Source organism: Hippopotamus amphibius, chromosome 5 (assembly GCF_030028045.1).
Source record: "Hippopotamus amphibius kiboko isolate mHipAmp2 chromosome 5, mHipAmp2.hap2, whole genome shotgun sequence".
In the NCBI taxonomy this organism is placed as follows: Eukaryota; Metazoa; Chordata; class Mammalia; order Artiodactyla; family Hippopotamidae; genus Hippopotamus; species Hippopotamus amphibius.
In genome coordinates this window covers 15,494,405-15,506,948 of record NC_080190.1, presented here as the reverse complement: position 1 = coordinate 15,506,948, position 12,544 = coordinate 15,494,405, and the positions used below count along the sequence as shown (strand labels likewise).

The window sequence follows — 12,544 nt, the reverse complement described above, 5'->3', positions numbered from 1 at the left end:
GCCTGTTTTTAGGGTAATTTTTATAAAAGCTGATATTTTGCAGATATTTCCCCCTTGCAGGTTGGAGGTATCAGGCGACTGTCACACTGTCTGGAAAGAAGGTTACAGGACACATACTAGTTTCTTTGTTTGGAGATAAAGGAAACTCTAAACAGTACGAAATTTTCAAGTGAGTAAACTATTACTCTCAGCTCCTTAGATGTTGGAATACTTCACACATGTAATGTATGTCATGGACATAAAAGTTTTTTCATTATTATGTGGGAATGTTGGGAAGGAAAGTTTTTTCCTTTACCTTTCTTGACTCTTTAACCAGTCTAATAGCCAAATTAACGTAAGACAGGTTAACAGGAACAAAAAACTCATTTAATTGTGTACATATGGGGGTCCCATAGGCATACGAGACCCACAGGCAGTGAGATGATTGAGGCTTATATGCCATTCTGAGCTAAGGAGAAGGGATCAGGGGTCTGGGACTTCAAAGAGAAAAAAGACAATTCCCAGGAAGATGCGCAGAACGAATGTTTGGTGAACAGAGGTTTGCCATGCCAGGCAGAGACAGCGGGACACGGAGAGGAATTTGATCTCCAGGCCCAGCTGCGCTCCCCGCCAGCCTAGCACACCTAGCCCACATTCCTTGCAGTTATCTCAGGTGGTAGTTCTCTTCCTGAATTAGGCCTTCTATCTAAATTCTTTTAGGCAGTTAAGGGAGAGGGAAAAGTTATTCTTGAATCTGCTGGGTCTTGATTTCCTTTAGCTCAAAATAGTCCACCTGCCAAAGTGGTGCTTCTGGGGAGACTTGTTCTGAACCCCTTCAGAAGTACAGTACTGCCACGTGTCATTAAAAAGAAGAGATTATTTCGCCTTTGTACCTTAATACATTTTAGAATTCTGTTTCTAAATTTTTTCTCTGCTATTTCCTGAGAAAACCACCGATCTTTATTTTGATGCCTGGCATCTGATTTATAATCACTAAATAATGATTCTACCCATAAAACAACTGGAAAAGGATGATATAATGATGTCATCATTTATCAAATTGTTGGAGGATTGTGACTATAACATGTTTGAAGTTTTATTAAAGTAAGGATGACTTTAAAGTAATGAGTTATTGATGGCAAATGAACTACCACCGAGTTAGCCTACATGTCTGCATTTATTTAACTATTAGATTGACCAATGTACTATCAATCATCTTACTAGAGATACATTGTCAGCTGTATTTTAGAAACATATATGTGTATATTTGTATGTATATTTATGTACGTTCCTGTATGTTTTTATTAACTTCTCCACTCCCAAGGGGTACTCTCCAACCAGACACTACTTATTCCAATGAATTTGACTCAGATGTGGAAGTTGGAGATTTGCAGAAGGTTAAATTTCTTTGGTACAACTATGTGATCAACCCAACTCTACCCAAAGTGGGAGCATCCCAGATCATTGTGGAAAGCAATGATGGAAAAGTGTAAGTGATAAAAATCTAGAGAGATTTGAAGCATTGATTCATGTTTATAATTCTACTCCCACTGAAAGACAACTTTAAGTTCAATCACCTACAGTGGTTCTCCTATGTCTCAGTCACTGCTGCTTCCTAATACCTTCTGTTTCTTTAGGAGAAAGTGTAGAACTTTAGGAAAACAACTTTGATAGGTTTGTAGATGACTGTTGTATGATCTGATACAAGTTAAGTGTTAGAATGAGAATCTGGCTTCACGATCCTAAGGTGCAAAGAATGATTTCACTTAGCAGCTGTGCCTTGTGCTCTGTGTGTACTTAATATGTGTATTAGGAAGATACACAAACTTTTGGGTTCACCAAATTGCCATTTGAATTACCAAGAAAAACCTTATCAAGGAATACAAATAGATTGTTCTGTGTCATTTGTCCTTTTAGTGAAGACAAAGGTCGACCCTTGATTCTAATCAAGGCTAAAGTGTGTGTGTGCACCAACGGATATTTACCATGGTGAACTGCCAGAAGTAGTGAGCTGATAATGGGGCTAATCATCACAATACCAGCACGAGCCCCAGTGTTCTGAGTATAAAGCCGAATTGTGAGGCGTGCTGCTCTGCTGCTTCTGCCATCATATCATTCAGTCCTTGAAGAAGTCCCATGAGGAGACTTTTGCTTCCGACAAAGATGGAGTAACAAGAGCCCAGATTTACCTTCCCGACGGAAATAAACAAAAACTCAGACAAAATACATCAACCCACAGTCTTCAAGACACTGAACATTAGGCAACAAAGGAAAGTGATCTCTGAGAGATATGAAACAAATAAGGTAGAGTCTTTAAATTGTCCCAGCTAACTGCCTTGAAAGAATCTCCAGGATGTCACACAAAGAGGAAAAATTCAGGCAGAGCCCAGTAGACTATACCTGAGTTGAAGAAGCAGAACTAAGAATGCAGAAAATCCAAGGCAGCTGCGTTTCGCAGGACAGAGTACCAGAGAGGTGAGAGAGCTACAGAGAGGGAATCTCAGAGAGCTGGAACATTTCCTTAAATATTCAGCAGAGTACTGATGAGCACACATGTATGAGGAAGCTAGCCAAGACCTGTGAAATAGTCATCTGAAAGGAGTATAGAGAACAGCACCCAGTACTCTTACAGGGCTGGGAATAGCACTTGTTTCCACCAACCAGACCAGAAAAGCCCATAATTCAAGAAATGTTGGGTAGAGTATTTAGAAAGGTTTTCTCTCAGTAGTGGGAAAAAATTAGCCTAGAATGAGCAAGATCTGAAAGGATCAAACTGTTTGCAAATAACTGCACCCCAGAACAGAGCTCAAGAAAATTTATAGGAATACAAAATTATCCAGCAGCTCACAGGCTAAAATCCACAATATATATGACATTAAATAAAAGTTTTCCATGTATGTAAAGAAGCAGGAAAACACAACCTATAATGAGGAGAATAATCAATCAATTGAAACCAAACCAGAACTGAAACAACTGTTAGAACAGCAGACACAGACTTTAAAACAGTTATTAAACCTGTACTCCATTTGTTTTAAAAGGTCAGTAGAGGTATGGCATATATAGAAAAAAAGGCCCAAGTTGAATTTCTAGAGGTGACAACTACAATATCTGAAATGAGAAATATACTAGGTAAAATTAGGAGCAGGTTAGCTATTGCAAGAGAAAAGATTAGTGGACTTGAAAACATAACAGAAAGTATCCAAAATAAAACAGAGAGATGTTTGATGAAGAGAATATCAGTGATCTGTGAAATAATTTCAAGAAGTCTAATATAGTTCTCATTGAAGACTCCAAAAGAGGAAGGAGAGAAATATATATTCGAAGAAATAATGACTTCAGATTTTTCAAATATAATGAAAACTATAAACCAATAGATCCAAGTGATACCACACACACAAAAAAATGAGGAAAACTATGCCAACACATATCAAAATCAAACTGCTCGAAACTGGTTATAAAGAGGAAATCTTAAAAGCAGCCAGAGGTAAAAACACACGTTACCTACAGAGGAATAAAGACCATAATTTCAGCAGATTTCACATCAAAAACAATGCAAGTGAGAAAACAGTGGAACAATATCCTTAAAGTACTGAAAGGAAAAAACTGTTAAGCTATATCCCCAAAAATATCTACATCCAAAAAAATATCTTTCAGAGAAAAAAGATGAAATAAAAACTCTTCAGATATATCAAAGCTGAAAGAATTCATCACCAACAGGTCCACACCATGAGGAATGTTAAAGGAAGTTCTTCAGAGAAAGGAAAGTTATACCAGTTGTAAAAGAATCTACAGAAAGGAATTGAGAGCGTACAAGATAGTAACTACATTGAGAAACATATGAGATTTTTAAATATTGTTATTTATCTTTAAATATAATTGACTATTTAAAAAAATGGCAATATTTGGGGGAGGGGCAGTTATAACATGTATAAGTGAAATATATGATAGCAATGCCATTAGACATTAGGTAGGAGGGAAGAAATGGAAACATACTATTATAATATTCTTATACCATGTGTAAATTAAAATATTATCACTTGAAGGTAAAATGTGGTAAGTTAAAAACATACAGCATAACTTCTAAAGCAACCACTAAAATAATAAAACAAAGAACTACAGCTAATAAGCCAGCAAAGGAGATAAAATGGAATTTTTCAAGGTATAAAATAAGGGAAAAAAATAAACAACATAGGGAACAAATTGCAAGATGATAACCATATCAATAAATATATTAAATTAAAATAGTCTAAATACAACAATGAGAAGGCAGAGATTGTTTAACGGGATTTAAAAAAATCAATACACAACTATATGCTGCTTACATGAAATGTACTTTAAATATAAAAACACAAATAGATTAAAAGCGAAAGAACAGAAAAAGACATACTATTAGTTATTAGGGAAATGCAAATTAAAACCACAATGTTACCACCATAAACTTATTTAAATGGCTAAAATTTAAAAGATTGGTAATATCAAACATTGATGAGGATGTGAAGAATCTTGAATTCTCATATACTGTTGATGGGAGTGTAAGATGATACCACCACTTTGGGAAACAGTTTGAACATTTCTTAAAAGGCCAAACATACACCTACCTACAGTTTAGCCATTTCTCTTTTAGGTATTTACCCAAGAGAAAAGAAATCATATATTTATACAAAGATTTGTACATTCATAGCAACCTTTATAGCAATGGTCAAAAACTGGAAATAACCCAATACCCACCAGCAAGGGAGTGGATAAATAAATTGTGGTCTTCCGTACAATGGAATACTACTCAGCAGTGAAAAGGAAAGAACTAGTGATACATGCAGCAACATAGATGAATCTCAAAATAACTATACTGAACAAAATTATACTGAATGAAAGAAGCTAGCCAAGCGTGCATACACCTTTGATTCCACTCGTATACAATTCTACACAATTCAAACTAGGGTATAATGACAGTAGATCAGTGGTTACCTTGGGGAAGGGAAAATGGATTGAGATGGGAAAGAGAGACTACAAAGGACAAGAGGGAAATTTTAGAATAATGGATATGTTTACTCTCTTGATTGTGGTGATGGAAGGTAAGTTCTATTATTATCCCCATTTTACAGATAATTCAATGAAGGCTCAATGCCAGAATTCATGTGCAGGAAATCTGACTCCAGCAAATCCTTAACTACCACAAAAGAAATTCAGTTCACCTTTATTTATATATATTGTGTGCCCTTCATTTCTTGTGACCCTTTCAATATTCGTTTTTAACCTTTCATTTGCTATTTGGACGTCTGCTAGGCATTAAATTACAGGGAAGAAAATGAAGATGAAGAGAAAAGAGCATTTTCTGAGCCTTTTTATGTCCCAGGCACTTTACATGTGCTTATATATTTTGTTAAAGAAAATTATCTCCAAAACATCCTAAGTATTGTTCAGTCTTCATGAGTAAATGAGTCATTTGAATTCAATATTGAATTAAAATAAGAACGCCTCGCCGGTGTAACCCCAGGACCTCAGGATTGGTACTCAGGCTGATTTCCTGCCGCGCTGCTGACCCCGCTCTTCCTCAGCTGCCTTCACTGACAACGTGCCGCGTTTAGTAGGTGCTCCGGGGATGCGGCAGGGACCTTCCCTGTCCTTGCAAGTGTCCAGTGATACCTCTTCCCTCTGCTATTGCGTAGCCATGGAATAAAATTAGAAAGGAAAATGCAATCCTTTATACCCAAGAGGTATTCCCTCAGCCAGTATCTAGTCTTGGGCACCGGGTGTGCCACTCGCTCAGACCGAGGGGAGAGAAGTGGCTCTCATCAAACACAACACACCAGCTGTCTGCCGGGAAGAGCTGACGTTTTCGTTTCTCTCCCCAGGTTCTACTTCTGTAGCCAAGAAACTGTGAGGGAAGAGGTTCTGCTTACCCTCACCCCGTGTTAGGAGCTGCTGACATGTGAACACTGAATCTTACTGCTAATAAAATCTAGTGCCGAAGCAATACGTTCCCTTCTTTGCCATCATGTCCATTATTTCTAGTGAGATTTTTGGATATTGTGATTAAGATCCAAAATTTGGAGTTGGTCTGAAGAACCACAAACGACTTGTTGAATTTTGCTACATGTTACTTGGCCTTTGAACTTGGGAATATTGTTTACTTTACTGGCATCATGCCCATTACTAATATTACTGATGTCATTCTGATCACTTAAGGCAGACTTCCAGGTCCAAAGTGACCCTGCAGGTGGTGGTGGGCACACGCGATAAGTACCCACCTTTGCCACTTTTTTCATTGTCTTTAATTGGACATCTCAGGAGGGCTGGCACATAAGGAGTCTCCAGTTCTGACCTGAACTTTTCTCTTTCGGCTCTTTGGCCATGTCTATTTCTGTGTCTGTGTCAGTTGGGTCCTCTGGGAGGCAGACACCAGGATGGGATCAGACATGCAAAAGATTTATTCAGGGAAATGTCTGTGACAAAAGAGGAGAAAGCAGGAGTAGGCAGGAGAAACTTCAGACCTCGACGCAGGTCCAGCAGCCATGAGAGGGGGAAAGGAAGGAAAGGTTGGGTGAGAAGAGCCCAACCCTCAGCAGAGGTCTGAGAAGGTCTTGGCCAGGTCGATGGGGCACCCCCAAGTGAAGGTGGCACTTGGCAGGAATCTTGCTTCAGGCAGGATTGGGTGGGCTCTCATACCCATGCCGTGCTCAGTCATGGGTGGAGGCAGCCAGCAGAAGCGTGGCCTCTGCCTGAGTGTCCCGTGGATCCAAGGGGCAGCCGGTGGGCTGTCAGTCATCTCTGCTCCTGCAGCGGGTGCTCTTGAAGGGATCTGAGAGGCACACGTCTGTGGCCACCATAGTGACCCATTTTGTTCCTTTTTGGATTTCTCTGGAAATGACACCAGCTTCGTTGCTTTCTCATTGGAACTGAATTAAATATATTACTTAATTCAACAAACATTTATGAAGCCCCCATTACTATATTCCAGACACTGCTGCTGACACTAAAAATGTGAACTAAATAAAGTACATGTCTCACCTTCTAGGAGCTTGTAGTCTGACGAGGGAGCTAGACAAGGAAACAGTTATGAAACAGTGCCAGAAAGTACCAGTAAGTACCGTGCGAGGAAAGAAGGGCTGGTATTTGATTTGGGGAGAGGTTGAGAGCAGAGGTGGGATGGAGAAAGGCTACATAAAGTGTGTAAAGGGAAAGTTAAAGGGGGTTAATGCCTCCAGAGTTGACTCAAAGGGTGTAGGGGCCAGGGCTAGGGTAGCCAGTGCCCCAGGTACCCATCCTATGAACAGTTCTGACACTTTCTTCTGTGGTTCAGATTGCCCAGCAGAGTCAAACCCCAATAACACTTCTCCTCCTCCTCTCCACTCCCTTACTCCCACTTCCTGGAGTCACCTCCCAGATAAACTCTCTGCACCCAAGCCCTTGTCTTAGTCTTTGTATTCAGGGGAGCCTAAAGTAAGGCCAGGGTGAGTATTCCAATAGAGGGGGCAGCTTGTCCAAAAGTATGGTGTGGCCTGAGTATGGAGTGTTCGGCAAACTCAAGTGTGTTATGTCTTGTGGACAATCTTCAGAGAGGGGAGTCTTAGGAGATGGGACTAGATTGGTCTTGATTGACCATTTATTCCTCCAACAAGCATGTGTTGATCACCTACTGTATGTAAGGCACTCTGCTAGGCACTAAGGACACGCAGTGAGCAAAAGGCGGATCCAGTGCCTGCTCCTGAAGGCCCATGGCCAACAGATGATGGAAGACTCCCTCAGGGATGAGCAGAGACTCTGAAGGGCTTTGAGAAGGGCAGTGACTTGCCCCACATTTGGGGTTTAAGTCAATCCCATTGGTACTTGCATGGAGTGCGAGTTCTGATCATTTCCTGATCTAAATCCTGCTCCACAACTTCCCAGTACTCTGGGACTCTCAAAGCTGGGGCTGTTCTGGAAGTTCTCAGGCCCCCTATAGAGGGTGTAGACTTTTGGACCTAATTCTTCCCAACTGGCACCAGGGTCTGTCTGACCTGAGACTTTTACTTGTTGGTCAGCCCACAAGAACTGGTGGAATCTACCTATGGCCATCAAAGGCTTTGGGAAGTCTGAGCTACACTCAGAACCTGAGTTCACTTCCCACAGACAGGGCATTGCTGCTGAAAGAAAAAGAAAGAAGTCAACAGTTGACTGATAATAAGGCAAAGTCTTGCACCCCACTTCCATTACAACAAACACAGGGGGAAATTCAACCAGTTCAAGGGATACTTAGAATGCCAAACATTCCATACTGTGATTCAAAAGAAGGCAGGTAAGTGTCCAGATTGTAAAAGACTTAAAAAACAGCTTCCTCAGGACAAAAACTTGTTTGGAATTAAGGGGCTCCTAGAACCCAGCTTGAACCAACCTACTCTTCCCCTAGAATTTACAAGATCATTCTCTTATGAGATGACAAGGTATCTGTACATTGTGAACTTGAAATCGAAGGAGAAAATCAGGACAGGGCTAATTGGCTAGAGGAAAGCAGCTGTTTGTTTCCATCTGGATGTGTGGACATGGAAGATGATAGCTGGTAACCTCATTCTTTAGCTTTGTGACTTTCAAGGAGTCATACTTCTTGAAGACAGGAGAGCTGCCTGGTGGAAATGCAGTCACATTTTCAAAAGAGATCCACAGATTTGTGTGCATATGAATGAATCCTGAATGAATTCTCTGAATCTGACCAGGATATAAGTTCATTCAACATATTTCAGTTGTTATTCTTATTGAAAAGCCTCACCAGGAATCTTCCCATCTACTGTGGAATGAATTAACTGGTCTAAGAGGCATTAAAGGAAAAGCAGCTTAGATCTCAGTCTTGCTAGGGGTTTAGTCCAATTAAATCCCTCAGGGCATTTAAACAGGAGCCAATGCATTAGAGCACAGTGTATATTGACAGTTTTCTCACTGTCTTAATAAAGAATAGATCCTCAGCTGATGCTGTGTGCCCAAGAAGGGTGACAGTGAGTGCAGTGATAGCTGCTCTCTCTCAATTCCAGGCCTGGCTGAGCTGGGTTCCTGTATTGGTTAGCTGCAGCTGCATAACAAATCATCACTAAACTCAGTGGCTTTAAACAGATCTGCTCACAAATCTCCAGGTTAACTGAGTGTTTCTTCTAGTCTTGACTGGATTCATTCCTGTGTCTGCAGTCAGAGTGGGTTGAGTCAGAAGTGCTGCTAATCTTGTCTGGGTCTCTCACATACTGAGGGGTCAGCTAGCTTTGAGCTGGTCCAAGATATTACTGCCATCACATGTAATAACCAAACCAAGTCACACAACTAGCCAGATTCAGGCAGTGGGAAAATAGACTCCAGTTATTGATGGAAGGAGCTGCAAGATTGCATGGCAAAGGGCAGCTTCAGGAAGGGAAGAAGGTAAAGAACTGTGACCATTTTCACAAGCCATCCATCACCGTCTCTAACCTGTTTCTCCACCCTGGGGAGTCCTGGGACTTGGGAAGGAACAGGTCAGGTGTCAGGAAGGTTTTCACAGCAATAAGTCAGCCTAGGCTCCAGTCTCTGGCCTTCAAATACTGCCTTTTCCTCACTGCTGTCATCAGAAGCGAAGGTGCCTTTTTGGCTCACTTGCTTTTGACTTTTGTAGAAAACAAAGTGCTCCAATCCAGCACACTTGCCAAACAACTAATGTCGAAGAATACAGGGCTGCTGCTTCTTATCTTAGCACAATGCAACAGTCCTGATCAGCAAATCCAGTCTCCAGCATTACCAGTCACTCTTGACAACTCAAAGGGATCATCTCTTCATTATTTCAAATTACAGTAAACACAAGTAATACTTTTAAAGAAATCCCCTACCTATTGGCACTGCTTCACTAACTGTGCACTTTGGTGCAAAGCAAGTAAAGTCAGTTCATTTTGGATTGCTATTTTATTACTGCAAAACCACATACCTCTTGCGGTGGCTGCCCAGCTCAAAACTGCACCTCCGTCTTTGGGTGCACATCCGTCTTTGGGTGCACATCCAGACCGGCCCAATAGGACCCATATCCCATTGCTAATTAATTCAGGAACAGCTCCTGACCTCACCCGGCCAATCATCTGATAATTAGGAATTCTGGGCTGAGGTGTACAAAGCCAGGGCAACCTTGTGGTGGAATCAGGTTCAAGGCAGAGGGGATCTGAGGACGAGCTGCCAAGGTCTCCAGGGTGGTCCCATTTCTTGGTCTTGCTTGGGTGCCACAGTTCAACAACTTTACAGATTCCATGAGATGCCCCAATATTCTTCCAACAAATCTCTCCTTCTAAAAAAATTTAGTTATCCAGAATTGATTTCTGTTGTTCACACCCAAAAGCCACACAACTAACAAAGTTACCTGTTTAAATAGCTAATGGTCTCTCCTTCACTCTTGTTTCAGGGGTGGGTGAGGCGAATAGCCAACATACACAAGGATTTCTGACAGAGTTATCAGAACATAGAAACAAAGCAGCGACCACTATCAACATGTTAAATGTACATATCTTTTGCCCCTTAAATTCAACTTATAGAAATTTATCCCACAGATATGCCATCCATCCAGAAAATAAATGTATAAGAATATTCAGTAAGGCATTGTTTTTAATAGTAAAAAATTGGAAACAACCAACTGTTCATCGGTAGAGGACTGATTAAGTACATATCCAAATATCAGAGTACGGTGCAGCTGGTAAAAAGATTGGAGCACAACTATATGCACTGATAAAGAATGGTTTTCAATACATATAATTAATTTTTGAAATCACTTTGCAAAATAATATACAAGATGTGTTAATCATTTATATTTGAAAATATACACACACACACATAATGGATAGAGTATCTCTGAAAGGACACATAAGGAGTTGGTTAAACATCGTTTTTAACTTTGTATTGTATCAGATGTAGAGGGGTATATATTATCTATTTACGAACATGAGTGAAAAAAAATTTTTAACAGAAAAACTAAGCCCTAAATGCCCATACCTCTACCCTTGAGTGTCTGGAACACACACTTGCTTTCATCCCACCAAGTGGCTGCTGGAGATTAAACCTTCCTTTCCTGCCCAGAGGACATCACATCAGCCCTGATCACCTTAAGGCAGTTTCAACCATTGAACCCCTAACACAGGGGTGAGCGTGGAACCCATAGATGAACTTGGCAGTGAGGTGAGCTGAGGGGGAAGTAGGCAAGGGAACCTGACCTCTGGGCAAACTGTGATAGATCGTGTGATGATTGTGTCTCCTAAATCTAATCGGATATTCATATTCTTCGTGCTTCTCTGAAGACCATCTCTTTTTCTTCCCCTCCTTAGAACTGTGCCCTCTCAACTTTCCCAGGCCTAAAATCCACTCTGAAAATAAGGATAAAATGTCTATGAATTCTATTCATGTGTACCTTCTTTCTTTCATTAATTCATAACTACTTCAGTGTCAGTCATTGTTCTAGAAACTGGGGGCACAGCAGTGGCAAAAGTAAATGAGGTCTGTGTCCTTATGGAATTGCATTCTAGGTGGGAAAAGCAAAATTGCAAATAAATAAACAACAACAAAAAAAAACCAAGAGAGATAATTATAACTTGTGACAGGTGATGAGAAGGAAACAAATAAGGTGCTAAGAAGCAAGGGTCTGGGATTGGGTGGGAGGTTGGTAGTGGAGGGGCTTCAAAGGTGGCCAAGGGTGGCCTCACTGAACAGGTGACATTTAAACTAATTATTGAATGACAAGAAGGAGCCAACCCAATGGAGATCTAAGGAAGAGAGTTTCGGGCCATGGGAACAATACATGCAAAAGCCCTGAGGTGGGAAAGAACTTGGCATGATTGACAGAGGCCACTGTGGTCATATGGGGAGGGTCAAGTGGACAGCAGGAAGAGAAGAGGTCCAGGAGGCAGGCAGAGTCATCTGACATCTCCTATCTGCCAACTTACCTATTTTACCCACTGTTAGACTACCACACATCTTGTCCTATGTCAGCACTGCAATGTCAAAGAAAAACATAAACACTTTTGTCTTCTCCACAGTCTTTGTCAAGTACTCCAGCACCTGCCTAGACCATATGAACAGACTTCCAAAGTTTGAGTACCTCATCACTTAGGTCAACCAGATGGCTCAAGTCTGGAGTAGGGGGAAATTTATTTTCTATTTTGATCTATTCTATTTTGACTTCCCCTATTCTTTGCGGTTGATTGACACTCGACAAATCTTGTTGATAACTTGCTCAGAATAACTGATATTCAACAACTCCTTGTTTCACTCTGGGTAGTCTGGATTCAAATCCCCTCTCATCACTCATTAGCTGTGTGACTTTATAGCCAATTAAAGGCCTGAGCCTTGGCTTCCACATCTGTAAAAGGAGGCAAATAATGGTACCTACCTCATGGGTTTTTGTAAGACTTAAATTAGGTAGTGCACAGAAAGTACTCTGACTGCACACACTAAGCCTTGGCAACTGTTGGCTGCTATTCCTTATTGATCTAGGGCAAGTCCTTTCCATTTTCTTCACAGGAGGGCCCTCTCCAGTGTCTTGATTATTCAGGAGCAGTGTGAACTTTGACATAGACGCATATTTAACTTGGGGGTGGGGTAG

General features: G+C 40.9%; 1 protein-coding gene across 2 annotated transcripts in view; it reads left to right on the top strand.

Moving 5' to 3' along the window:
• Positions 1–12,544, top strand: part of LOC130854469 (pancreatic triacylglycerol lipase) — a 29,437-nt gene that overhangs the window by 16,005 nt on the left and 888 nt on the right. Inside the window, exons 11-13 of one of the 2 annotated variants that reach the window (XM_057737330.1) lie at positions 61–169; positions 1,304–1,468; positions 5,832–5,956. In XM_057737330.1, coding sequence (XP_057593313.1) covers positions 61–169; positions 1,304–1,468; positions 5,832–5,895 — 338 coding nt within the window. In that variant the 3' untranslated portion in view covers positions 5,896–5,956. Of the gene's footprint in view, positions 1–60; positions 170–1,303; positions 1,469–5,831; positions 5,957–12,544 lie in introns of those variants that run through there. The other variant, XM_057737329.1, reaches the window with a different exon arrangement.